The sequence below is a fragment of the Lacerta agilis genome, chromosome 3 (assembly GCF_009819535.1).
Source record: "Lacerta agilis isolate rLacAgi1 chromosome 3, rLacAgi1.pri, whole genome shotgun sequence".
Classification (NCBI taxonomy): Eukaryota; Metazoa; Chordata; class Lepidosauria; order Squamata; family Lacertidae; genus Lacerta; species Lacerta agilis.
In genome coordinates this window covers 60,273,300-60,299,575 of record NC_046314.1, presented here as the reverse complement: position 1 = coordinate 60,299,575, position 26,276 = coordinate 60,273,300, and the positions used below count along the sequence as shown (strand labels likewise).

The 26,276-nt window shown below is 39.7% G+C and overlaps 1 protein-coding gene across 3 annotated transcripts in view; it reads right to left on the bottom strand.

The window, feature by feature from the left end:
• Nucleotides 1-26,276, bottom strand: part of ADGRG6 (adhesion G protein-coupled receptor G6) — an 87,496-nt gene that overhangs the window by 3,033 nt on the left and 58,187 nt on the right. For all 3 annotated transcript variants that reach the window (XM_033143908.1, XM_033143907.1, XM_033143906.1), the window contains 11 exons: nucleotides 25,996-26,161; nucleotides 25,465-25,605; nucleotides 22,135-22,263; nucleotides 21,658-21,703; nucleotides 20,863-20,969; nucleotides 16,634-16,761; nucleotides 15,358-15,626; nucleotides 8,489-8,603; nucleotides 7,773-8,056; nucleotides 5,294-5,395; nucleotides 1,888-2,040 (listed from right to left, as the gene is read on the bottom strand). In XM_033143908.1, the coding sequence (XP_032999799.1) occupies nucleotides 1,888-2,040; nucleotides 5,294-5,395; nucleotides 7,773-8,056; nucleotides 8,489-8,603; nucleotides 15,358-15,626; nucleotides 16,634-16,761; nucleotides 20,863-20,969; nucleotides 21,658-21,703; nucleotides 22,135-22,263; nucleotides 25,465-25,605; nucleotides 25,996-26,161 (1,640 nt within the window). The remainder of the gene's footprint in view (nucleotides 1-1,887; nucleotides 2,041-5,293; nucleotides 5,396-7,772; nucleotides 8,057-8,488; nucleotides 8,604-15,357; nucleotides 15,627-16,633; nucleotides 16,762-20,862; nucleotides 20,970-21,657; nucleotides 21,704-22,134; nucleotides 22,264-25,464; nucleotides 25,606-25,995; nucleotides 26,162-26,276) is intronic.

Sequence of the window (26,276 nt, the reverse complement as noted above, 5' to 3'; positions counted from 1 at the left end):
GAACAATAACCAGTATAAATAAATGCTGTGGAAATATACATCTACTATAACATTCAACAGATATCAAAGATGAGCTTAAAGCGCTAAACTGGACCGCTGCACAAAGAGGTAATAACTAGGTTCAGATGGGATGAATAAATAGAAGAAGAAACAGCAAATTACAAAAGCAGCACATAAAATGAAACATAATGCATTAAGCATTAATGCTATCTGGGCTATAAAAGTAAAGGCAAAGGGACCCCTGACCGTTAAGTCCAGTTGCAGATGACTCTGGGGTTGTGGCGTTCATCTCAATTTACTGGCCAAGGGAGCCGGCGTACAGTTTCCGGGTCATGCGGCCAGCATGACTAAGCCACTTCTGGCGAACCAGAGCAGCGCACGGAAATGCCATTTACCTTCTTGCAGGAGTGGTACCTATTTATCTACTTGCACTTGACGTGCTTTCGAACTGCTAGGTGGGCAGGAGCAGGGACCGAGCAACGGGAGCTCACCCTGTCGTGGGGATTCGAACTGCCAACCTTCTGATCGGCAAGCCCTAGGCTCTGTGGTTTAGACCACAGCGCCAATGCATTGCCCACAGAAAGTGTGACTAACTTGTGTAGCTCCAACTCCCATCAGTCACAGTCAACATGGTTAATGGTCAGGAATGATGGGAGTTGGAGTCCAGCAACATCAGGGAGGCCTACTGCCTAGTCAAAGAAAACATCTAACACATGATTTAGTATATTGTGCCTAGGAGCTTTGGATTTGTGATAATCCACAGATAAGACAGATATGGTGATACTTAAATGATAAACATGGTTTTAAACAAACCACCACTGCGTGGTAATAAGTCAATGATTGTGGCTTTTGCACTCTGGCAGAGAAAGCTCTAATGAGCTCTGTAATAAAATAACATCTCATATATTAGACACAAAGTGATAAGCAAGAAAGTAAAAGGAGCAATTAGTAATGCTCCACTGAAGAAGCCACTGACGTCACATCTCTTTTTGTTTTAGTTACAGGTAGGTAGCTGTGTTGGTCTGCCATAGTCAAAACAAAATAAAAAACAAAAAAAATCCTTCCAGTAGCACCTTAGTTGGTATCTAAGGTGCTACTGGAAGGATTTTTTTTGTTTTTTGTTTTGTTTTGTTTTAGTTAAGCCTCAGTTCTTGGAAACCTTAAAGGTAAATAACGTAATTAGTACCAAAAAGGCCTGGGTGGTCTCATCTTTGCACACTTCAATTGAGGCTAGACTGCTCCAGAGGTTTCCAAAGGAAGAGACAGCAAATTGTTCCAGGAGAATGGGCCTTTTCTGCAATGGCTCCCCGCTTGTGGAATGCTCTTCCCAGGGAGGCTCACTTGGTGCTTTCATTACACATCTTTAGGCACCAGGCAAAAACATTCCCCTTATTATAGGCCTTTGGCTAATTAAAAAAATCTATGGCCCTTTAAACTGTAGGAGGGGTAATTGCTTTTGTCTGTTACCGTGTTGTGTTTTTTATGTTGTAAACTGGCCTGCGATCCTTGGATGAAGGAAGATATAAAGAGGCCTGTGCAGCATCTCTGGCCCCAGAGTCCTTGAAAGATAAGGTCCATGGAGTGCTTATACAATTTCTGACACATGTGAGTAAATGAACAATGTGGGCTGGCACAAAGGCTACCGCTGGGGTGGGAATTTTCCCAATTTGAGGCAATTTTTTCTTTCCTTTGCAGCCCCAGCCCACATTGTTCAAGAGGGCTCCTGCCCCCCCCCCCAAGCTTTTCAGGGGCTACAGAGGAAAGAGGAGGGAATGGGATAAGCTATCTTATCTAAGGCTCCATGCCAAATTAAATCAAATGATCATGGGATCTCAGAATCAATTACTGCAGTTTAAAGACTCTTACTTTTTCTTTTACATGACTCACCAGAATGGCTGCTTCTTTGAAGGTACGTATTGGATGTAGATTTTGATTTAGAAGTCAGGTAAGTTGAGTTAGAACCAATGGAACTGGAAGATAAGGACTTCCCCAGATTGTCAGAGCTCTTCTTAATTATATTAGTTGCTGTTTTACTCCAGTCTGAAATGAAATGAAAAAAAGTAAGCTGTCTGTAACAGTATTTCAGCTTAAAATAATTCAGGCCTTACAGATAAAGAAAGCACCAGTCACTTTCACTTCTTCCTTGTGTGCGTATTATGGGGTGAGGTGTAGAACTTCCACTTGTGTAGGCATATGCCCAAGACTTAGCCTTGCACATTACACTGGACACATGAGTGACCTGTACTTACCCTATCATCACTTGTATAATGCCACTAATACAACACCCTGCCAAACTTACATACTGTTGCACATCACCCCAACCTCAGAGTGGTGCAAGAGTCCAGGGGTTCCAAGCACTTACCCAGGGTTTGTGCTTGCTTTTGATAATAAGGCACAGCACAGACTATGGTGTCTTTATGATATTTCATAAGTTCAAATTCATAAATTCAAAGTGTTGGTACTGACCTTTAAAGCCCTAAATGGCCTCGGTCCAGTATATCTGAAGGAGCGTCTCCACCCCCATCAATCTACCTGGACACTGAGGTCCAGCGCCGAGGGCCTTCTGGCGGTTCCCTCATTATGAGAAGCCAAGCTACAGGGAACCAGACAGAGGGCCTTCTCGGTTGTGGCACCCGCCCTGTGGAATACCTTCCCACCAGATGTCAAAGAGAACAACAACTACCAGACTTTTAGAAGACATCTTAAGGCAGCCCTGTTTAGGAAAGCTTTTAATGTCTGATGAATAATTTTAATATTGTGTTGGAAGCCGCCCAGAGTGGCTGGGGAAGCCCAGCCAGATAGGCGGGGTATAAATAATTACGGTAATTATTATTATTATTATTAATAATAATAATAATTTGGTTTATGTGTATATATGTGTAAATAACATATATACAACCCCAGTCTATGATGGAGTTCACAGCATCCCAAGAGGGTTTTACTTCTCCCATAGGTGCAGCCTTGGATTCCAACAGACATCCAACATTGTGCCCTGCCTGCTGTTTTACTCCTCCGGTCACATTACTCCTACCTCTAGCCTCTCTAAGCTCTGGCTTTATCTGTTGAGGAGACAGGCCTCACCTACCGTGTTTCTCCTAAAATAAGACACCGTCTTATATATTTTTTTTTGCTCAAAAAAACACAGTATGGCTTATTTTCAGGGGATGTCTTATTTTAACCGTGTCACATCGGTACGCTGCATAGCCACGCCTCCCCAGGCTGTTTTAATGGGAGGTACCACGTCACTATGGCTTATTTTCGGGGTATGACTTATTTTTGGGGAACGGCTTATATTTCGCAAATGCATAGAAATCCTGCTATGGCTTATTTTATGGCTATGTCTTATTTTAGGAGAAACAGGGTATTTGCTGCCTCACACAGAGTCCCTTTTGATCCTTAGTTGTCTTAATGACCCATCAACCAGGCTAGCACCTCAACACAGAATCTTGACCTAGCTTAATTAGCTTTCACACTCACTGATTCCAGGGGATTAGAAGTGTCTAGCACACAGCTTAATACACATGGGTCTGGCACCAAGAAACTAACACTTACTGGGTCCAGAAATTTAAGATGCTTGACTTCCATAAACTCATAACATTACTAATATAATACACTGGCAAAGTTTACTCTACTGCAGGATAATAAAACCAGAGCTTTATGAAAAATAATTGGGGGGGGGGGGAGGAGAAGGGAGCAATGCCAAAAGATCAAAGGAAGCAAAGAATAGTTACAACCTGTCCAGGCTATCTCCCCTGGCACTATCACTATGGTCTTTTTCAGCAACAGGTCAAGGCCTTGTTATTTATCCAGGCGTTTTAAAAATTTGTGCTTTAATCTGAGACTCTCAAACTTATGATTCATAGTTTATTGTACGCCTCCCAGAGAAACCAATTTAAATGCTGCTTTTACTGTTTTATATTTTAATTTTTTGTGAGCTGCCCAGAAAGCCTATGTTATTGGGCAGCTAAGTAAGTGAACAAGTAAAGAAATAAATGTGGCAAAGCCTCAAAAAGGTGCTGAAGGATAAATCTCTGTGAACAGTAATAATCTTAATGGGGAAAAAAGGTCCAACAAGTTTTAGCTGATAGGAAAATCTTAATTGGGAAAAGGCTGTTGTTCTCAGTACAGCATCTTTCTGCCCTGTCTATTCATATTTTTATGAAAAAGAAGCCAAAGTCTCATAGTGAACTTAATAGCTGGGCATATTTTACTGTTTGTAGACTTCAACCAGATATGTGCATTCACTTTATAAGGACACTTTGTGGCCAAATCACGTTTTCAACTCTTATTACACAAGGCCATACTAAAGGATATTGGGGGGGGGGGGTTGTAAAAAAAATAAAGAACTATCATTTATGTGTGTCTGATTCATAAGCCACACTCTTTCTTTTGCCAGCATTCAAACATGCAACAGAAGCTATTTAACTACACAAAAGCAAGTCCGAGAAAAATCTCCATCTGCCCCAAGATTCAATCAGGAAAGAAAGCATGAATGCTTCTCATTTTGGGCACAGTGGGCAGGCTCAGAGTATTTAAACATTTCCAGTCTTGGGAAAATAGCCATTGACCTCCCTGAACTGTATGCAGACAGAAACAGCATATTCTAAGCCATGTGGTCAGATTTTAGGAAGTCCACACCATATAGCAGAAGTGGCACAGATTCATGCAAAGCCTCCTGGTACTACTATTACAGTGGATCACTTTAACTTTTCTTTTTTCTAAAAAAATAATAATCTATTCCAGGAATTATTTACGACATAGTTGTAGCAGAACAGGGCTTAATTAAATAGCAAGCAGTAAAAGGATGACTACTGGACAAAAGGAGGAATTTCTGCATTTTCCACGCAATCACCCAATGAGAATATTGTTACAGGCTTAAAAGATAAACTCAGATTTAACCCAGTGAGAATGAAGACAACATCAGCAAAGTGTTTGACCCTTTCAGCTTTCACTCTCTAACAATACCCACAAAGATTACAACAAAAAACACCAAAAATCGGGGTGGGGGGGTGGGAGTGGGAATCAGACTATACATTATTTTAAAACTGTTTTCAGCATTGTGTTTTATGGCTGAAACCTGTCCTGGGATGCTATGGTGAAAGGCTGGTAATAAATAAACAAACAACCCGCCATATATACTGGATAATAAGTCAATTGCCTCTACTCATGCTTCTAAGGTCCCGGGGTGTGGACTGAGGGTAATACAATGCCTTGCTAGAGTTGACTATACCTGTGTCTGGTCATTGCCAGGATGGAAGACCGCATGAAAAACCATTGTAAGCAGCTTATTTACCTGAGTTGTCTGCAAGCCTGAATCTACCGCAACAGAGATGCCGTCTCCACTGTTTCTGGACATTTTCTTTCATGGCACAATGGAATATAAATATAAATAACCCTGAAATCAGAGTGAAAAGAATGAAATAATTAAATGCTCATAACAATTGTCAGACAGAGAAAGCACTTTACAGAGAATGATTTTCTGTTTTTGTGTGTGTGTTTTTGCTGTTGTAGGACACTACAAATAATTTCCCAACGCTTTACTGTATTTCTAAGAAATATGGCAGCATGAAGTCTCTAGTTCTTATATATGGATGTTTGCTTCCTTTAGGTTCCTCCAACACATAGGCTGGGGTTTCACAGTGAGCAGATTGGCTATAAGGTCAAATGATGGGTACATTTCACAACAGCACATAATTAAAAATATTAGCATCTTATTTTGTTCCGGATAACTTTATTCAGGATACCAACAGAGATAATGTATTTTCTTATCTGAATTTCAAGTTTTAAACACTTGCCTATTATTTCTGTTATTTGTATATTATTACTCGACATAGTGGAAAATTTCAATAAATTATTGATTTAAAAAATCTACCATGTACTGCTGCGAAGGCATAGGTGGGCAACAACAAAGGTCCAATGTAGAGTGTTTCCATACACAAGTCCTCATTCGGAGAAGCAGCAGAACTTGGAGGTGTTGCAGACATCTTTGATACCACTACAGATCTGAACTGAGAGCAACGGATCAAGTGGCTCTCACAGGGACTAAAGCTTTTAACCTGTTGCACGAAGTGACTTTTTAAAGCTCTGGATGCTCACTTGGCTCACAAATGCCACCAGAGGCGAGATAATCTGTATACTCCTACGAAAAGCCTGTGCAAGAGACACATTTTGTAAAGAAATCCCTTCACCCTTATTAATTGCCAGGCTGTAACCCACTGAGTCCTCTGGCTGGGAAGAAGCAGTATCTTGAGCTTCACAAATTAGGTAGAAGCTGCTTCGCTGTAAATTATCAGCCTGCTTCTGTCTCTTCTGTCATGGCAAATCCCAGGGGTGGCTTAACCAGCTTTGTTTTGCTCAAAAGGAAAATTTAGTGGCCAAAAGGCTCGTAATTTCTCTATGGGGCAGTGGTAGTGAAATTATCAGAATATATGTTTTATAAAGGGGAGATTAATATCATTTGATATATCTTTGCATGCTAGCACTGAAAACAGAACATGGGAAGAAAAAACTGCATAATAAAAATAGGAAATGAAAAAAGGATCACGTTGCTTACTTAATTTGAGGGTGCCATGCCCCAACCTCACAAAACCATAGAGTATTCAGATTGTTATGCAAGCATATTAATGAATGTTTTCGAACAGGTATATTACCTGTGCATTTATGAGAGAAACAGCCAAGATAACTCTGCTGAGCTAGTACCTAGTTAGGTTTGGACATACTTGCAAGTACATTAGTTAAAAACATACAGTGGTGTACTAGCCTTCTAGATATGCATGGCAGCATAACTGTTTAAGAATTGCATACCTATGGTACAGTGGCATCTTCTAACAATATCCCAGTATGTCACTACTAAAAAAATATCGAGAATGAATAATTACAGTTCTAGTTTACTTTAAGTCATTATAACCAGCTGAATGAATAACTAATACACACTGCTAGGATGATCTGTTAAACTGGGAACATATTTCTTCCTAAGAGCATTGGAATCTTTGGGAAAGCTGTAAATGTTGAATTTGTTTTGGAGCTACCATTGGATTTCCAGTGTACATCCTCTAATAATTCTGTTGAGCTTTGGATTGGAACCCAGATTCCGTCACCCTTCTCCATAAACACTCCATGTGCAACTCCATTAAAGTCAAGCCTCTGGGTAGCTCTGATGAAAATTTTTTGGCCTGTGGCTTCCTTTGAATGCAATATGTTTTGCAGATCAGTCTTTTTAGGAGGAAAAACTGCCTGATGATTCAATAAAATGATTCATGTGATGTATGTAAGCTCTTGACTCAGATATCAGAATTGTTTCTGCGTGACAATAACGTTGATATTAAATATGGTACATGTTCAAAACTGAATAAAAATATGTAGTGAAATCAGTTTCTTGGTTACATGCATTAGAGAACAAGCACAAGAAAGCTGAGCTCATACAATGGGGAAAGAACAGGAGAAACAGCTGAAATATGGGATTTTGAAAATCATTTGTTTAAATAAATAACCTTCTCAGGAAGCTTAGTATTGGTTTCAAGAGTAGGCTAGAGATTGTGGTACCCACTCAATCTCTCCCATTCCATCTAGGCAAGCAAGAGGAATTATCATATATACACATTCCAATTGGGCAAAGGCATTCAATAAGGGCATGCAGCAAGGCCAGTGAGGGACATGGTCAGGGGAGCAGTGGTGTGTGGTCTAAGCGGTCAAACAGAGAGGTCTTTTTATATTCACCATCTCTAGGTTGTTAGCAATTTCGTTTTGTTTTTGCTAAGTAGAGCTCCACTTACCTTGCAAGGAGTTGAAAATACAGAAGAGGTACACGAAGGGCAGATGTAATGGCCCCCAGGCAAAGAAAGCGAAGCCCCAGGTCATGCCTAGTAGGAAGGTCAAGCTAATCACACTACGGAGGTTCCTCAGAATCTCTTCCCGCATAGTCCGATTGCTTCGCTTTCCATTTCTCCCGCAGATTTGCATCATCACCACAACAAACATGGCAATGTTCATGAGAAACATGATTCCAAAGTAGCCAACGCAGGTCACATAAAACACACTAGTGTTTTTTATCCAGCAGCTGTAAATAAATAAACTGTTGTTACGATACTGCTGTTACAAAATTGGTTGTCTGTGTTACTTTTGTCACTATGGGCTGATCCATACATTACTCATGTGGTGTGGTCACTGCTTCTTCATGGCTGGGTCCTCAAGTTGATGGTGCTTTCAGAAGTAAACTCTTTATTCACCTGTTCCACGTGGTTCTGTATGCAGATATGACTGCTAAAGCATGAGGCCCAACCACCTAGAAGCAGTGAGCACACTGCAGTGGCGAGATGAAAAACAGCTTGTTCTGGACAGTTAAACTGGAATGGTCAGTCAAATTGTAAATAAAGGATCACACAATTTCTGATGGCTTGAAATTAGCCTATGGAGGTCTAAGCATGTATTGGAGTCCTACATTGTACCCACTTTATGTAAAATACTTACAAGTCATATACAAAATACTTACAAGTCATCTCCACCTTGCCCCTTCGTATTTTTGCCATACAGATCTTTGTTGTAAATACTATTTGCATTTGTGTTTGTGACTGCTAGAACAATTATTATAACTACCGCAGGTAAGCCTGTAACAAAAGGAAACATAACAGTCTAACTTTAAAGAATACAAGAACTGCCAAACTAGGTCATAGTACCAATAAAATTCTATTTGTAATGCTGTTTTATATCTCTGTTTATGCCCATTTAGAGCATTGTCAGCATTCAATGATGTATCTCAAAATTTTCAGGCATTCATCCAACTTCACACATTTATCATAACAGCAATGTTTTACTATAACAGCTTAATATGAACTCTAATTCACTAGCAGTAAGCAAAAGTCTACCAAAAGGTAATGCATCACTTAGCGATCATTGTAGTGTAGTACAAATCAATCTTAGTTTATTGTTTCTGTCCAACTTAATACAATTGAATATGTGACAGTGAGCTAAATGAAGTAATACTAAGGACCTAATTTTGTATGCCATGCTGTTCCAATAGGTAGCTTCCGTGTGTTACTCCAATTACATGAATTACATTACTACTGTATGCAATTCACTAGAGAAAGACAAGTGCCTACCTAGGCAAATCTTTAAAAATGCAGTATATTGGGAAACAGCCTTTACCCAAAGATGTCATGAACTTTGAAGAAGTACGAACTCAGGAAATGAGCTAAGAGGAAGGCACATTTGGCAAATCCTCACCATGATCAACTCCCACCTGGAAACCTATGTCCTCACTGTGGAAGGACATGTGGATCCAGAATTGGCCTCCATAGTCACACACACACCATTAAGACCGTGTTTATGGAAGACAATCTTACTCAGCCATGAGCGATCACCAAAGAAAGACAAGTGTTTACCAAAAGTTAACTGTTGTAAAGTGGGGAAAGTTGGCAGCTGTATGTAAAATATTCAGGATATTAATATCAAACGAATACTGAATATGCAGAAACCACTACTTTGTCTGTGGGTGGCCCTGGACCCATTTCTATGTTACGCTGACAGATACCAGACCACCCAGGTTCAATATTAGAAGGAATTATAAGACTTCAGGGCTTGTTTAACCACTACATGTTATAGAAAATTATATTCAAGTGAACCTTGAGTCTCAAGTATTCAGAGTCAATGAACTGATCGCAAAATGTTGCCTACTGTTCCAGTTGATTGCTGGATCTTTTTGGAAAGCATCTTAGTAATGGGGGCGAATGACGGGGCCAATTTCAATTATGTGAAATTTGCTTTCAAATTACTGCTGTACTCATTTGGTTTATGGCCTTGTGTTGCTTTGCATTATTTTGCACACAATGGTTGCATTCAGGCCTTCACCGCTTTTTTCAGAACCCAAAAGTTCTAGATGCAGAAAATAAGTGAACAGGCACCTTGTGTTATGAATTCTAGAGTAAGTTATCAGAATTGTCCTTTGCTAGATGGTTTAACACCCCTTCATGGATTACTGCCTTGTCGTGGCGAAGGGGCTTGAATAACTCCAAGAAGCTATGAGCTATGCTGTGCAGGGCCACCCAAGACAGACAGGTCATAGCCGAAAGTTTAGACTAAATGTGATCCACCTGGAGAAGGAACTGGCAAACCACTCCAGTATTTTGCCAAGAAAACTCCATGGACATAAAAAAGGAGAAGCTTTGAGAAGAAAGTGAGTTTCCAAGGCATGCTCTGGTTCATGGGGTAACGGAGAGTCGAACACGACTAAGATGACTAAACAACAACAGATGGTTTAATTATGAAAATTGTATCCCCCTTGCAGTGTTTTCACAAACCTTTCTGAAATCCAGGCACAGTTTTTAAGAAGAGTAATAGAAAAGCTATGTAAAATAGTTCAAATAATCTGGCGTTTTTTCACATGCATAACTAATATTTTTCAGATCCAAAGAATGTTGTCATATTTGTCGTTTATTACTTTATGAGATTGAAAGAATTCATTTTTATGGCTGCATGGGTAACTTTTCTTTTAGCTTTAATGATGAAAGAATTACCACTGACCATGTTACAGATATATGGATCTTAGGTTTTGTGCTCCTTATGCCCCTAGGTTGTCAATCACATGATACAAAAATTGTTGTTGTTGTTCAGTCGTTCAGTCGTGTCCGACTCTTCGTGACCCCATGGACCAGAGTACGCCAGGCACGCCTATCCTTCACTGCCTCTCGCAGTTTGGCCAAACTCATGTTAGTAGCTTCAAGAACACTGTCCAACCATCTCATCCTCTGTCGTCCCCTTCTCCTTGTGCCCTCCATCTTTCCCAACATCAGGGTCTTTTCTAGGGATTCTTCTCTTCTCATGAGGTGGCCAAAGTACTGGAGCCTCAACTTCAGGATCCGTCCTTCTAGTGAGCATTCAGGGCTGATTTCTTTGAGAATGGATAGGTTTGATCTTCTTGCAGTCCACGGGACTCTCAAGAGTCTCCTCCAGCACCATAATTCAAAAGCATCAATTCTACGGCGATCAGCCTTCTTTATGGTCCAGCTCTCACTTCCGTACATTACTACTGGGAAAACCATAGCTTTAACTATACGGACTTTTGTCGGCAAGGTGATGTCTTTGCTTTTTAAGATGCTGTCTAGGTTTGTCATTGCTTTTCTCCCAAGAAGCAGGCGTCTTCTGATTTCGTGACTGCTGTCACCATCTGCAGTGATCATGGAACCCAAGAAAGTGAAATCTCTCACTGGCTCCATTTCTTCCCCTTCTATTTGCCAGGAGGTGATGGGACCAGTGGCCATGATCTTAGTTTTTTTGATGTTGAGCTTCAGACCATATTTTGCGCTCTCTTCTTTCACCCTCATTAAAAGGTTCTTCAATTCTTCCTCACTTTCTGCCATCAAGGTAGTATCATCAGCATATCTGAGGTTGTTGATATTTTTTCCGGTTGGGGATTCATCCAGTCCAGCCTTTCGCATGATGTATTCTGCATATAAGTTAAATAAGCAGGGAGACAATATACAGCCTTGTCGTACTCCTTTCCCAATTTTGAACCAATCAGTTGTTCCATATCCAGTTCTAACTGTAGCTTCTTGTCCCACATAGAGATTTCTCAGGAGGCAAATGAGGTGATCCGGCACTCCCATTTCTTTAAGAACTTGCCATAGTTTGCTGTGGTCGACACAGTCAAATGCTTTTGCATAATCAATGAAGCAGAAGTAGATGTTTTTCTGGAACTCTCTGGCTTTCTCCATAATCCAGCGCATGTTTGCAATTTGGTCTCTGGTTCCTCTGCCTCTTCGAAATCCAGCTTGCACTTCTGGGAGTTCTCGGTCCACATACTGCTTAAGCCTGCCTTGTAGAATTTTAAGCATAACCTTGCTAGCGTGTGAAATGAGTGCAATTGTGCGGTAGTTGGAGCATTCTTTGGCACTGCCCTTCTTTGGGATTGGGATGTAGACTGATCTTCTCCAATACTCTGGCCACTGCTGAGTTTTCCAAACTTGCTGGCATATTGAGTGCAGCACCTTAACAGCATCCTCTTTTAAAATTTTAAATAGTTCAGCTGGAATATCATCACTTCCACTGGCCTTGTTGTTAGCAAGGCTTTCTAAGGCCCATTTGACTTCACTCTCCAGGATGTCTGGCTCAAGGTCAGCAACCACATTTCCTGGGGTGTATGAGACCTCCATATCTTTCTGGTATAATTCCTCTGTGTATTCTTGCCACCTCTTCTTGATGTCTTCTGCTTCTGTTAGGTCCTTTCCACTTTTGTCCTTAATTGTGGTAATCTTTGTACGAAATGTTCCTTTCATATCTCCAATTTTCTTGAATAAATCTCTGGTTTTTCCCATTCTGTTATTTTCCTCTATTTCTTTGCATTGCTCGTTTAGAAAGGCCCTCTTGTCTCTCCTTGCTATTCTTTGGAAATCTGCATTCAATTTCCTGTATCTTTCACGATCTCCTTCGCATTTTGCTTGTCTTCTCTCCCCCGCTATTTGTAAGGCCTCATTGGTCAGCCACTTTGCTTTCTTGCATTTCTTTTTCATTGGGATAGTTTTCGTTGCTGTCTCCTGTATAATGTTACGAGCCTCCATCCACAGTTCTTCAGGTACTCTATCCACCAAATCTAAATCCTTGAACCTGTTCTTCACTTCAACTGTGTATTCATAAGGAATTTGATTTAGATTGAATCTTACTGGCCCAGTGGTTTTTCCTACTTTCTTCAGTTTAAGCTGGAATTTTGCTATAAGAAGCTGATGATCTGAGCCACAGTCAGCTCCAGGTCTTGTTTTTGCTGAGTGTATAGAGCTTCTCCATCTTTGGCTGCTTTGCAATTGGTTCATGCATATCCCTTGTTCTCTGGAGACGACAGTCAGCTCAGAATGCCTACCTCCTTCTCCGAGTTACAATATCAGCTTTAGATAATTCCTTTCTCTGCTCTCCATTAAAGTGTTTTAATTTATTTGTTAAACAATACAAGCAAATGGTATTTCACATACACACAACATTAAATACACATTAAAACAAAAGTCTATGACGTGTATCGGAAAATCCTGCCACGGGCATGCTCCAGCACCGCGGGGCAGAGAGCAGGCGGGAGCAGGGCTGGCGCACGTCCCGGGGGCGTGGTGCGCCACCCACAGGGGCGTGGCACCCAGTGCAAGCAGGGGGCAGCCGCGATGGCACCCCACCGGGATCGTGCTGCCGGGGACGGTGCACTCCCCCCGCACTCCTCTTCCTCCACCACTGGTGGGTGGTGGGAGCTTGGTAGCCTCCATTTCGAACCTTCTATGTCAGGCTTCTGAGACCTGTGGACTCTTTGTGGGGAACTGTAGATGTCTATGTATGTATGTGACCTGCTCTCCATGGCTGGAAGTGGCTTCTACCTATGTAGCAGGATATTTGGATCTGTGCTTATAAGCTTTCCCGCAAGAATTGCTTATATCTATTTGTGAGTACACATTACTCTCTCTTTAAGCCTGAAAGAAGCTATTTCAACAAGCATTAAATATCTGGAACTAAGTGAAACTTCCAATGCCTTAGAATTATATGTTGAGCAAATCAGAAAACTTCTGTGCAACCATCCCTGCTGGTCCTTAGTCAAATTCCATGTATTGGGAAAATAAATCAGAATTACATGAATTAATGTAAAAGAACAAACTTCACCTAAAGTCAAACTGTTGTGTTTATCTGTCCTGCCAAAAGGAATCGGAGCAACCCCAAAGTTATTAATAATTGCATTCCCTGGAGAATGACAGGACCAATATGCATTTTATGCAATCACATTTATTCTAGCTGAACAAAAAGGAATTCAATATGATCTTTAATTTTTTTTTGTTGGTTTAATCTCAACTGTATATCAAATGTAATTTGCCATAAAAAGGATAGAGATTCCCACTTTTATCAATGCAAAAATGTCCATAGAATTCATCTATGAAGCTTGGAATAGGATTCAAATAAATTGAAAAAATCAGGAACTATATAAATTTTTGATGCGTCAAATAGTTATGTACAATTATTGATGTGCCAAATGGTCATGTACAATTCCTAGTACAGTTACAATTCATAAAGCTCTTATGCTTATTGAAATCCTGAAATCCTACTAATTTTCACTCTAGGCTCAAAATTTGTCAGGTGAACTAGTCAGTTTTAATGTGTATCCCCCCTATGATTTGACACATCACCATTCATACCATTTAGGTAGGTTCTTGACACTGTGCAAATTAAAATGGTAATGGGTGACAAATTGCACATGATTAATTCACCAGGTTTTAAGCCTGCACTGAAAACAAGCAGTTTCACCGCAAAACACAAGAACTTGTGTGAATCTGCCATCAGTCACTATGTGGCACAAATGAAATATATGGCTGCTCCTGCTAAATGAAGATAAGAGGAGAGAGGCCTCATGCTTTTACTTTTACCCAAAGGTGTCACTTGGTGGCAGTGGAGACAATGGTTGAATGGAGCAGTACTGTGAAGGAGTTGCCTGCACTATTTTAGATGAGTTCATTCATTCCTTCATTCCTTCATTCATTCATAACTTATCTTTCTATGTGACTTCAAGGCATCTGACAATAAATGAAAAGTGAATGCATAACAACAACAACAACAACAATCTTTTAAAAAGGAGGTATGGTGACTTAAAGATCTGCAGAGGAAACGAAGGAAAATGTTCCCCCCAGACCTTAGACATGCTAGCCCCTAAAGAATGCAGCATCTCCTCACACAGGCAGCTGGAGGGAATCCTGATCAAAGGTCTGGGAGGAAGATGGAACGTGGTCACTTTCCAGGCCTTAACTATTGCTGCTGCTGCTGCTAGTGTGGCTTGTATCCACACTGGATACGATGGTATTGAACAGCTGCATTTTCACCGCTTCTCCCACCAAGCAACACCTCCAGCAAAGGAATGGTTACCCCATCACTTTCATCACTGCTTAGCATAAGCAAGCCATATTTCCACAAGAGCTGCCACTACATGTACTAAGTCAATGATATTTTGGTGCTTTTCACCAATAGTGGGTAAATGGAAGCAGATCCAGAGGACACCTAGAAGCAATGATATGCCATCCTTTCACAAGAAAAGCTTCTGTTTAGGATTTGGGGATTGAGGGAATAATGTACAGAGTGAAAGTTACACAAAAGGAGAGAGAGGGGAATTAAGAATCTTTTAAATGCCATAACATTGTAAGCTGCATATTGCAAGAAAAAGAAAGGAAAGAAAAAGAAGTGTGCGTGTGTGTGAGAGAGGGGAAGGGTGGAAAGAAAAGCAGAAAAAACACACAAGATTAGTTTTTCTATAGTATCCTAGTAGTTCTTGTCTTGACTTGAATAGGAGCTGTAGGCAACAGAGAAATGTAATCAAACCAGATTACTTTAAAAAAAGGATGCAAAAGTATTACTTACCCCACCCAATGATGCAAAATTTGAGTATGTATCGGCGAATGTAGGTATTGAATACTTTTACTAGAGCTATATACATATGAACAGCTTCCAAGCCCATCCATGTAAAGGTCGCCAGAAGGAAATAATGCAACAGGGCAGCAATAGCGATGCAAAGGGCTTCTACATCAAATGATGCAATCCAGCCATCGAGGAGGAAGACCAGGTTGAGACAAAGCAAGGCTGTGCTTAAATTCATTAAGATTTTGGAGGGATAATCTCTTCGCAATTTTCTGGTGATAAATAGACAGCAAATAGTAATAGAACGAAATGTAGGTTCCAATTTATTAAGGTTAACTTTTGGTCTTCTTTGGACTTCTGAACTGCTTAGTCCATGAATGAACACGCAGGTTCACCTGCTCATTGAATAGGCTTAAGTCAATGTTGGACTGGGTGTGGTATTGTATCATGGGGGTTTGTGTTTGGGGAACCACAAAACCTTCTGGCATAACAGAATCACAGAAGGGGACCCACAAGAGTAGTCAGTAATAAAAAAATATTTTTATTTTTATTTAATATTGACTTATTTGGGCCTTGGCGAGCTGCAAAAAACCTTATGACATCACAGCAGGGCCACTATAGCATCCAGTCAAAAACAGAATTAAACAAATTTAAGTGACAAATGTTGGGACAAAAAAAATCTCTAAGGGTCATATGTGGTCTGTGAACTAGCCACCCCAGCTGAAGCTGTTCATTACATCTACCATTTATTATGCTGTTTAAAGTTATTAGTGAACTGCAACTGCCATATGAAAACAACATCTCTAATTATTTATTTGTAATTAATCACTTTGGTTTCTTAGCGGCTAGCTTTTTCTTCTGTTGTTTGACTTGGATCTTATTTATCCAAGGAGGGGGGGGGGAATCAAGATTTATGTCTGAGTGCCAAAAGTGCCTATTGTGTTATAGAAACTCGTGTTTTCATATGATGTATACATACATTTAAGTGTTCCTAAATTCCTAACTGATTTAAAGCCATCCTGCTTCTAGGCATCTATTCTGCTTTGTTTCCCTACACTGGCATAATGCCACATATATGTCTGTGTCCTGTCGTAACTTCTAATTGCTAGCACAGCAGATTTTAAGATAAGGCTGGACACCTTTTAAATTTACGGTGCATAAAGTGGCTCCAATTTATCATGTTCACGGACCACAATCTGAATTTTAAATCTGCTCCTGACATTGAGACTACCAATTGAATTAAAAACAATTATTTGACCTGTTATGACAAAATACTTACTCAAAAGCAATGTACGTCAGAAGAGTTGCAGCTGAAAATATGGCAGAAATTCCACAACCAATGTATGTTATAAAAGTGAGGACTTTGGTGTTTTCAGTATCTATTTGTAGAGCAGTTCCTGGCAGGTCCTACACATAAGGCAAAAAGATATAAACTGTTGGAAATAAGATTTTTTTTGAGAAGCACAACTATTTTTCTCTTGCAACAACAATGTAGGTAAATTCCAGAGAATGTTGGCTACACTGCACTTGATATATTTAGTGCATAACTGTCACACCTCTGCTTCCTTCCTACAACTCCTGAGAAGAAAAAATTCAGAGGGTAAGTAGTGTAACAGCTGGAAACAGCATCGATATACAAACCTCTATTGTTCATATTATGTCATTATGCAGATCTTAAGAACTATATTGTGGGAAATCCTTCCACTTGCAATATCCCATTTCCTTAGAACTCCTCACATTTAGGAGCCAGGATTTCCTCCCTTGTGAATACTGTGAGCAGGATCACGTTGTTTCAATGTTCAGAAAATCTGTCAAATGGCCCCTTCACACATGACAATTTCCTACATGAAGATTATCTCCATGTCTGTAAACACATTAATAGAGCAGCTGAGAATTATGTCACATCTATACAGATTGAGAAACCCATGTTTCCTACATAGAAATAATCCTTGTACAGGAAATATGTCATGTGTGTAAGATTGGGAATGATGCATGTTTGCAGAAACGCAGGTGAATGACGGGGTGCAATTCACACAAAGGGAGGCTGGCTAAATGGTATGAATTGTTGTGATGTGTTCTTTTAGAGGGTACTGACTGTAGTGGTTATGTATGTGGCTGGGTCATTTGTTTGAGCATCTGTGACCATCTTGGATCAATAACCATTCCTGGATCAGGAGAGCTTGGCCATAGCAGTTCATGCACTGGTTACTTCAGGATTGGATAAGCACAATTTGCTCTATGAGGAACTTCATCCAGAAGCTGCAGTTAGCGCAGAATGCTGCAGCAAGATTGACAGTAGGAGCGAGACCGTCAGCATACAACACCTCTGCTTAGAGACCTGCCCTGGTTGCAGATCTGCTACCAGGCCAAGTTCAATGTGTTACTATTAGCATATAAAACCCTTAACAGCTTGGGACCAGTTTACTTGCAAAATCACCTTACCCCATGTAAGTTCACTCTAGTGCTTTGATCTGTGGATCAGTCAGTTACAGGTGCCACATAATACTTGTTCCCCATTTTTAAGAAATCGTTATTCCAGTGAGGTAACATCCATACTTTGGAACTTCCTGCCTATTGACATCAGTTTTGTGAAGGAATCTTCTTTGCTCATTAATCACACTGGTATCCTCTTGGTCCTTCCAGCATCTTTCCTAATCTGCGGTATACACTCAAGTTTTTTTAACACCTCCCAACCAATCTGGAGTTATTTGACCCTCTTGGCTTTGCCTTTCAACTTCCCTTTTACCAGTCTTCTCATTTTGGGGAAGATTCCTCTTTTGAAATCAAATGTGACAAGTTCTACCAGGGTGAAGCCAACAAAGACCAAGCATTTCATCTTCTTCTCTTAAGATTTCAGAGACATTGTGGCTTCCTGCCAGAGTTCCTTCAAGATTCTATTATCTAACTGTGTGATCCTCACCATTCTCACCTAACACTTCTGCCACATAGGAAATGTTCCCCTTTGGCAACAGTCCTGTTTTCCTTTATCGTCTATGTTCTTAGAACATAAATATGCCTTGTAACTTTACAATTTACCTTAACCCACAATCTAGTAACTACCATGTCACCAAGTGTTAAAACTGAGAAAGGGACCATCTCTCTGCTTTCCTTTTCAGCAGTCCCCATTTCTCATTCCAGTAACTATATATTAGCTCTAAAAAGCACAGAGAATAGCAACAGTATTTTTCATTTTATGTAAATGCAGGGAGGGGGATTGAAATTACGGCATTATGAGATTCACAGAATGTTGGAGGGGATCTTAGAAATCATGTAGTTGAACCCACTGTTTAATTGTTTTTGAGTAAGTGTTGATGACCTCTGACATTTCATGCTCCCGGCACATCCAACCAGCACATGCAAGTGAATGAGCATCATCACTTACTGATGAAATGTTATTTTAATCCAGAGCCTAACTAAAGGCAGTGGACTTTGTGCACAGTAATGAATGACACATATACTTGTATGTCAAAGGGTCTTCCCCATTGCCTGCCATTCTAACATCCTGTTGAAGGAGAGGGAAGGTGAATGGATTTGTGTGGTGTGATGGTATATATCACTGCATCATAACTTCCATAACTTAATCATATGTGGGTGTAGACTGAGAAGCTGCATATGTTTCTGCACACAATGATCCTTGCTACGCTGGTGCTATTATATGTAAATCCAAATGAGATCTCTGGGAGAAAAAGAACTGGCAATTTAAAATGCCAGAAAAATATTATAATTCTCCAACTGGAATACTGCCAGGATTATGACGGCGTTCTCCTCACTTCGGAATCCTCCACAAAAGCACTCACAGCCGGAGAAAGGACACATTGAATTTAAGAATGCTCCCTTTCCCCACAAATATGCAAAAGTAGAACAGAAGAAGCCTGAAAAGGGAACAGAAAGGGCTTGTGATATTTTTCATATTTAAATTCATGCAAGATGTGAAAAGAGGTAATATATTACTAGGCCTGCGGAAGCCAGATATTGAACCTTGTGGTTCTAATGCGCCATAAATCATATGCAGGGGAGAAAAAGACAATTCTTACACTTTGTCTCTTGGTGTTTAAAATATTTATAGCTCTTTAAAAAACCTATTTAAATCAGCTAAATCAAATCAGATGTACCTTCCTAATTTTCTTCCTAGGTAGAAGAATACTGTGGAAAGCATGGAATAGTAATATCAGCAAAAGTGAAATAATTATTGAGAAGAGGGTTTAAGAACCCTAAGAAATCTTGTTCAGTTTATAAAAATAGCCAGACTTTTTTAACATGAAACCCCCCCCCCCCGCGCGTTTCTTTACCTCAGTTAAAGGTAGTTTGATGGGGCAAGAATTATTATTATTTTTTTAAGTCAGGAAGGGAAGCTGGACCACTCTGGCAGTAATTTAAACTTTAGTCCTTACCATGGACACCTTGATTACTTCATCCTCTAGCCTCCAACACTATGTGCAACTCCCAGGATTGGCTGCTCACAACCATCTGTGAATCAGACCTACCTGGGTCAAGAGCCCTTAAAAACTGGATGTTGCAAGCATTCCTTTCTCTCTCAAAATTCCTCCTTATCCATTTGATCTAGATGCTATGTTACTTGTGAGGATAACATATGCCTAAATGTAAGTAGCCACACAGGGCATATTAGGAGTAGTCAACTTTGTTGGGCCAACAGGTGTCATAGTTGAAAACAATGGGCTATCTCTGGATCTGATGAACTTGAAATGTTGCTTTGTTTTTTCAACACACGGCTTTGCCTTTTCCCTTTTATTTCTTTTAAACCTTGTTCTTAGTAACCTGTCTGAAAACTGGCTGCTGGGGGTTTCATGTGACTGCTCATGAGACACTGTTGCTTTCCCCATTGTGCCCAGATAAGGAAAAATCTGTTGGATCAAGCCAATGGCCCATCTAGTCCCACATCCTGTCCTCACAGTGGCCAAGATCCTTTTGACCCATGTTACTCATTCAAGTCCAGGGAGAATTTGAGGAAAACAAGCTTCCCTGCTTTGTGGAGGGGAAGAGGTAATGTGCTGGATGCTCTCTCATCTCCATAACTAATACTAATCACTCATAGCTTTGAGAATTTCCTCCTATCTCCAGGTCAGAGGAGGCGGTGGCAGTGGAACCAACCAATCCCTTTATTACAGTCAATGACCAATAAGGCATTCAGAATTTCGAGTGCTGCATTCCGTATTTTGGGTAGTGAATGTGGGGAATGTTACATGAAAATGCTCACTGGATTCAGTCTTTTTCAAAAAGCAGCTCAGTCCCCTTTCAGGACCATTATTTTTACACACTTTCTTAATCTCCAGTGGATATCCTGGGGAAGCATATTTCATAATTGTGGTGCCACTATGGGGGGGGGGGGCGACAACTTTGCCTCAAGTGCCTGCCTGTCTCTCAAGACCATGAGCCCAGTCTCTGGTGCTGACCTTAAAAGTCAGGGGTGGGGCAAGATCATGTTCAGGCTTGCAGCAACTGCTTCCCCCTGCAGCAGTGAATAAGCAGGAGTGGTAAACAATCACTTACCATCAGCACCCCAAAGTGTGTGAGATGATTGCATAAGCAGACAGTCTCATTTTCATTTGATTCTGCTTGCGCAAGGCAGCCTGTGGGATTCCACCCACCTTGGCCCTCTAGATAAATTGGGAAATACAAACAATTATATTCTTTATTACCACCGGAATAATTCCAGTTTCAAACACAACGTGCACAGCATCTTACAAGGATTGTTAAAAATACAAATAATATAAAATCGATAATAAAAGCATTATAAGTGTAGAACAGCAATTAGGAGACTCAACTTGAATACAAAATTAATTATTAATTTACTATATAAAACCTACTAAAATAAAAAGGGGCTTAGCAACTGCTTGACTAAAATAGAGGTGGGCTCAGTGGATTTCTAGAGGAAGGAAAAATCAATGGGATCTGCTCAAATCTGTTTATGACTGGTCCCAAAAGAAGGGCGTGATAAATATAGTTTGGCTTATCCTCTCTTCTACAAATGGCACAATTATGTGTCTATTAACTCTGTTAAAGCATAGTTTTCATTTTCTATTTTTCAACACAAAGCTTGTCATGTTATATTTATTGATTTTTTAAGGGTTGTATAAGGACACAGATTACAACAGTATACAGTGAGCACCTGAGTTTCAGGTTTTGAAAGTTTCCTCTAGGTATTATTATACTGTCTTTTGAAGAAAAGATTATTTCTGGAACATTTCTAATTGTATTAGAGAAATTGCAAACAGCAGAAAAAAATTAATTGCATTATTCTTCCAATATAATAAACAAATATTTTTCTTTTTTAAAAAAACTTACTGTTTCTGTTCATATCCCAAAATACACAGGTGGGTTTAGGAGCCTTCTAGTTATTTACACATGTAAAATAAAAATAAAAATAGCATTAACAAACAGATGAGAACCACAGGTTCTTTTTGAGAGTTTTTGAAATATTTTGCAACATGTGCAAAGCTCTGCCCCCTTTAGCGGCAAACTTAGGGGTGCTTGGGCATCCATAACACAGTTGCTTATGAACATGCACTCATTTGCTCAAACTTTACAAGTTTCCTGAGATAAATGCTACTGTTGCCACAGCAAACACAATAACTGTACAGAGCTGCTCTTAAAAAAGTTAAGAGAATGTTAACAGATTTAATAGACTTTATTATGGCTACTACAGCTTTGCCAAAAGAACTTGTGTTTGTGAAATCCACATTTCTACTTTCCTCTAATTTCATTTGGCTATGGGTGACATTACTGATTTTTAAAAGCAAACAAATGATACAATTCTCTCACCTGGATTTTATCCTGCTTAACTGTATGCTTAATTGTTATCTTCACAGCATCCTGAAGATCACGGATGGTACTATTGCCAATACTGCATGCCACCACGTAACTGGTTAAGTTGGTGTGAGCTTCTGCATCCTTTGGAAAATCAATTTAAATGTTTACAGCAGAAATAAAAATTATTAGCTTGGTAATTGAGTTTTCTTTGCTTTGCCAAAATACTTAAGTTGCCAGCACGTTAACACTTAATGTAGCTCATTATAAGAACATCCTGTTTGCAACATTAGATTTTTGCTTTTCCTCACAGAACCGTTGCTATTTCCCTTATTATTGCAACTTATAGTGTTATAAGGACAGCTTGTACCATAATACCCATAAAAAATTCTCTCAGTCACTTTGTTCTGAGGCTAAGCAGAGTTAATCCTCAAACAATGCTGATTATATCCAATTCTGACATAGTTAGATCACTTCCCAAACCAAGAACGCAATCGTTTTCTTATCTTATTAACAAAACAGTCTCCAGGGGAAAGAGGTAATCTTTATTTTTGGCAGTAAAGTTGCTTGTAACATAAAGCATTTATTCCTTCTATTAGTACATGCTACCATGCAATGAATGACCTAGATAACAGAGATAATATTTCCCAGAACTGCCCACTGAGGGTCCTTGTGCATCTACCTTTCTATCCATTTTAATCCACTCCATAGTTTGAGGTGATTGGCATATTAAAATCACAGTAATAGCACAAACAATAATATAATACAAAACCAGCAGTAAAGCTCAGCCAGTAAAGCGAGATGAACACCGCAACCCCAGAGTCGTCCACGACTGGACCTAACGGTCAGGGGTCCCTTTACTATTAAACAAACTTGGGTCTCCCATTATGTCCATTAGTTTAAACTATGGTTTGTTAACAGATCATAAACCAAGGATCGGTCCGCAATAGTCTGGGCAATCCATATGCGAAATTAGCCAGAGTTCATTCAAGTGAGGACTAAACAGGGAACACTAGGTGGATTAAAAGTGGAAGGGGATGCATGGATCTGCTTTGAGAAGAAAGGAAAATGTATGTGATTTTGAGGTTGCTGCTGCTTGTGAATGTAGTGCTAAACTATAGTTAGAGAAGGAATACCCAACCATTTTTTGGTCTTAGGGACACATTTGAAAATCAAAGAAACTGTTGCGAGCACCAGGAAAAAAAACCTTCAGAAAAACTGGTAATGCTCAGAAACCCCCCCCCCAAACAACAACAACAACAACAACACACAAACCCCTCATAAAACACAAAGAAACCAGGCTACCACACAAAACACTCCCAACCCACCACAATATTTTTAAAATGGGAAAATTAGGAGGGCAAGGAACCATAACATGCTCCAAGGGCTGTCTCTGAGAGTGTCATGGCACCCAAAGACCCTAGGTATAGAGTTACTAGCATCAGATATCACTCTCTGAGGGTGAGGAGAGAAATCACAGACAGAGTTTTGCTGTCAAATGTCCCCCCCCCCACAACCCTGAGAGTGCGCTGGCAGAAAGCATAGATACAAAGCATACACAGCTTTCTCAGTTTCCCGACATGCCCCCAAATCAAAGAGAAAAATATGCTATGCCTGAAGCTGTCATAATTTATTTCCCTATTGTAAAATTAAAAAAAAAAGAATGTAAAAGGGAGGAGGGAAGATTGCAGCCGAAATTAATTATATGTTACCATTACATAACAACATTTTCCGCAACAGTTATAGGACCCTGATTTTGCTGTTCACCGTAAGTTTCTTTGCTGTCATTACAAAGGAATTTTTAAAATGCAGAGACTAAAGACTCTATAGATATTGTTGGGAATATTTAGGAAGGCAGTGGTGGGTCATAGTGATTTGCCAGGCTAGATTATGCTTAATATCTAGCCACAGTGCCAATAAAAAGCACAATAATATATTCCAGCACAATGCTGCAGAGTTCTGCTGCGGATGCACTGGAGGCAAAGGTCATTTGAAATGATTTATAGGAAACAGGCAGCTCATTGAAAAACAAAGCTTCTTTCTTGAGCAGAGCTTCTTGCAATGTAAAATACTTTTTTACTGAGACTTTACTAAAACTCAGCAATTCTTATCTGCATTTTGAAGACAAGAGAAACTTCCAAATCACTTATTTTAAGAACACACTGTCCCTCAAACTGCCATGGTTAAATTGAATTTAGTGGCATCAGAGGTCTATTGAAAACCATATTATAATCCATGACCAGTTGTTATTATTTTTATTCCCAGTGGATACGTAGGGCTGAATGCAACCATATCATACTCTGAATAGACTCACTAGAATCGATAGGCATGGCCAACTTAACTCAATTGATTTCAGTAGGTCTAGGTTGGATGCAACCCATAAGCTCTATTCAGACATTATATCACTATATATGGCATAAAGCAGATCATGTATGGTCAACTTGACATTCATTATATGGTCTCAGGCACAAACTACATGTGATCCTAATTGCATAGATAAATGCAATTTACATATAGGTTTTTTTTTTTTTTTTTAAAAAAAAGCATTTCATTTTTAGAAGTCATGCTTATAGTAGGGTTGCTGTATCTCAAAAGGTTGTTGAGCGTTTTTGTCAAAATTTCCAAAAACAAACAAACGAAAAACCACTCAAAAATCCCCTCAAGTTTTTGAGCTGTTTTAAAGGAAAATTGCCAAAATCTAAGCTTTTTGAGCTTTTTTTAATGGAAATTTGCCAAAATCTAAGCTTCCGACATTGCTTACCACATGTCTGGATTTTCCTGGACATTTTAGCCATTTCCTTCCAGACACTGCCGTATTCTGGCTATGTCTGGGAAATTTCGGCCGCATGGCAACCCTAACTTTCAGGAGACCTATATAAATCAATGGGATTTAAGTTACTAAACAGAGGCTGCAGGTCGTTTTTTGTTTGGACCTCTGCTGGAGGGAGAGAGAGGCGGTGGGGGAGAGAACCTCCTGCAGTTGCCCAGGACCATCTGTAGATGTGATTTACATTATTGAGAACTTACATATAACTGCAGTCGCACAATTAAGATGACATTTAGTTTGTCCCTGAAAGAATCCTTGTGCTTAACAACTGTAAGCTTGGAGGGCTCTCTTCACACAACTATGATCCCTGTTTTGTGTTTTTCAAAGTTCCCAGTCTCATAGAGTCTCCATGAATGTCAAATGAAAGCCACCCCACTTTCCATGTGCCTGATATAATGCCTGATATAATCAATAATATATCACTGGCATCACACAAGATAAACAGCAATGTGTTTCATGGTATTCTTAAATGGTTCTTTTGATTTTATGTAAACGAAGTCATTAATGTTCATGATTACCTGAAAGAGTCCATTTTTATTGAAAAAAGTAAACTGAGCTCTGGATACAGCTTCAAGTTCTTCGGGACTTAACTGGGTTAGTAAGCTTGGAGGTAAAGCAACCGAAGCCAGGGAATCATCTTGACTTTTGTCAAAACCAATCTGGAAAACAAAATTAGAGCATTTTTTCAACACTGAACAAGGCTAAGCTTGACAAGGAGACTTATCCATAACAGACCCCACTTAAGATAGCCTAGACTGGGAAGTTAAATTGTGATGGCTTAAGTTGAATTGGATGCTTTCTATATTTGCTTTCTTCAATAAAGTTATGGCCTTTGAACTCCAGCACCTTGAATTAAAGTGCTGTTGAAAGTTCACAGCAGCGGCCATATGAGTTAGGAGGAAAAATCTGGCAGGCAGGGCACCGCCTAAAAGCTTTACATTCACAATCTCAATATAAGGCATTCAGTGTAGTCAATGGAATTTTTGCCAATGCAAATTCATTAAAGGTAAGTTTGTGTATATATATATGCTTGAATATGTGTCCTGTACCTGAAAGTCTGAAGCATTGTTTTGGGGACCAACACTGAAAGAGGAGCCATTGAACAAAGTTGAATTCAAAGATGAAACACCAAGGGCCAAGTTCCGTGTTGAGATGCTCATGGAAGGCCCTGCAAACTGAATCTTCAGTGCTAAGGCATCAATTGTCTTTATAGCTCTAAAATCAAGCAGATCATCACCATCATTTTTTAATCATTACAACAATTAGAATAAAAACACCATGACTGCCTCAAGGAAAGATTTTTTGTCTTTGCAGTTCAAGCAGGTACCCA